This window comes from Mercenaria mercenaria, unplaced genomic scaffold (assembly GCF_021730395.1).
Source record: "Mercenaria mercenaria strain notata unplaced genomic scaffold, MADL_Memer_1 contig_2402, whole genome shotgun sequence".
Taxonomy (NCBI): Eukaryota; Metazoa; Mollusca; class Bivalvia; order Venerida; family Veneridae; genus Mercenaria; species Mercenaria mercenaria.
In genome coordinates this window covers 1-2,803 of record NW_026460461.1, presented here as the reverse complement: position 1 = coordinate 2,803, position 2,803 = coordinate 1, and the positions used below count along the sequence as shown (strand labels likewise).

The 2,803-nt window shown below is 32.0% G+C and overlaps 1 protein-coding gene across 1 annotated transcript; it reads left to right on the top strand.

The window, feature by feature from the left end:
• Nucleotides 1-2,242: 2,242 nt before the first annotated feature.
• LOC128552349 (E3 ubiquitin-protein ligase TRIM33-like) lies at nucleotides 2,243-2,767 on the top strand (the record flags this gene model as incomplete). The annotated part of the gene is made up of 1 exon (XM_053533377.1): nucleotides 2,243-2,767. A coding segment is annotated over exon 1 (525 nt), but the record flags the coding sequence as incomplete, so codon positions are not given.
• Nucleotides 2,768-2,803: the final 36 nt, after the last annotated feature.

The window sequence follows — 2,803 nt, the reverse complement described above, 5'->3', positions numbered from 1 at the left end:
ATACTAACATAAAAAAAACATAAAAAGATCAATCTTTTAGGTAATCATTTTTATATGATTAGAATGCAACTAAGCATTCTAGTAGCAGATTAAGTTTGACCGAGTCCAAACGTTAATGAAATATGTAAAACTCCTAATGCAACTGAACGTACTCTTTAATACAGAAGGAACAGGAAATACAACAATGGTAAGCAAAAATACTGGGTGACATATTACAGGGGTGGGGGGGGGGGAGGGGGAAAGGACACACTGCACCAAACGACTGTTACGATATTAATATCTTTAAGAATTCAAACCAAGCAAAACAATAGCCAGACTATTAATTCTCATAGAAATAACAAATAATAATCTCACAAGTCTAATTGAAAAGGAATTATTTTATCACTTTTACTGCGAGATTCACTGAATTTTGTTGGCACAATATTTTGTAGTTTTCACTACTGTGGATTAAACTTTTTTTTTTTATTTTGACATTTCAACATGAAATAAACAGAAAAATATTACTTCGTTGAGATTAAATTTCGCTGATAGGCTCAACAGTGAAATCCACGAAAATTAGTTCCCCCACGAAAATGTATGATTTAATACTATATCACAGAATATCAGAAGACTTGTGTAAATATATTTCCTTAAGCACACCAGTAACCAGTATGACCAGTTATCATGCACTTTGTATGACATATTTTAATCTCAACCACGAAAGAACTTATTTCAGCACAAATTTGAAGTTTGCAGGTACATATAATACAAAAGCAACATTTTCACAGATCAACATTCATACACAGAACAATGCAGTAATTCTTGATTTTATCCACACCAAAACTGACTCTATTTTTTTCCAGACCTTAATTTCACCGTGAAAACACCACTTATGATTATTGCGTCTGTTACAAAATGAAAAATAAAAATCAATCTACAAACAAACGTTATTGGCAAATACTGTATAAATTTTAGACAGAAGTTATCGATTTCTGTACTGTTATAAATATATTGACAGTTGTTAAGAAGGGGAATAATACTCTAGTATGTACATATCTAATAGACCAAAATCTTTTCAAGAAAAGGACGGAAAGCTATAGAAGGTTTATAATTGGTCACATGCCAATAAAAGTTAACAGGATTATTAGACTACATACGGATTAAATTAAAACTTTGACCCTATCCCTCTGATTTAAAGATTATCTCTTCATTTGACAGTATAAATATACTTTGACCTTCAATAATGACTTAATTGTTTGGGCGAGTTCATATACTAAGGTGGATCTGGTATTCGGATTATCTCGGCTGATGACTTACGTAAGAAATAGGTATATAATGTAAGAAAATAGCTGAGTTTCAAACAAAGACTGCACAGTGTATTGGTAAGAGTGTTTGCCGCACATACATGGCATGCACATAACGTGTAGGTTCGAACCCTCAGATGATTTTTATTGTATTATTAATAATAATTTCTCTAGCGTCATATATATATATATATATATATATATATATATATATATATATACACACACTAGTTTCGACATTTTAACTGTGACATGTTTTACATAAAGTATTTACAAATTTACAAATTTGTATTCACAAATTTGCGCGTTTACTTCGTTGAAAAAGCTGGACATTATAAAATGTAGTTATAAAAATAATCTTACCTTTCCGGGATTCGAACCCACACCTAAAAAAAAGTGTCCGGCGTTCACTCTAATCTATTGAGCCAACGAGACAAGTTTAGTGCATCAGATTGGTTGGTGTCATTTTATGTATAAAACATGTATTTAGTAAACTAAACCACCCATTTACCTGAGTTAGTTCAATATTAAAAGTACATTTACGCCCAAATTCTCAAAGCGGTGTTATAACATTATTCATGTTTTTGTTCCTGTTACTGCAAATTCTTTTCAATATATTGATTTAAATTTGAAATATAATCAAATATTGGTTAATGAGATAGGTATCCAGACTTTATAATTCAATATATTGATTGTGAATTTAGCCAGAGAAAGAGAAAGTTTCAAGTTAACTGTCGACTTTTAAGTCATTTTAGAATCTTTTTTTACATTTCTGGACCTTAGGAACTCTATTTCTGAAGAAAATTATCATGGATTTATCAAATAAAATACCTATATTTTTCATAACCATACTGTTTGCTCTATAGTGAAAGCTTGGACATTATTTAGAGAGAAATAAAGCGTGATGTCTAAAGAAAGAACCATTTGAAAAATTATAATATCACAAGAGATTAAAAAATATGGCAGTGTCAGGACGGAAGGTTTCTGGTATTCATGGATCAGTATCTAAAGGTTCAGCAGAGGATTTTGACCACAGGTGTGAACCATGCTTGGCTATTGGCCAACATATTCAAAGCCGTGGATTTTGTGTGGACTGTCAGGAATATTTGTGCAAGAACTGTTTTGCTTATCATAAACGAACAAAGGCATCCAAACATCATCAACTTCTTGACAAAAGTAACATGGGGGGACATATTGTTGGTAACAAGAGTTTGGCAATGTGCACTGAAAAGTGTGTTATTCACAAAAAAGAGATCATCAAGTTTTTCTGCACTGACCATGAATTTCTCGGATGTACTGATTGTATAACCCTGAATCACAGGACATGTAAAATTGATTATATACCTGATAAATGTGCAGGTATTGGGGACAGTGATGAGTACAGGAAAACACTGAGAGAACTAGATCGGAAGATGAAAGATATTGATGCTGTGATCAAGCTGGCAACACTACAAGACAAACAGATAGAGTCCTCCTATGATCATGTCATCAAAGAAATAATTAAGTTCCGCAAAGAGATA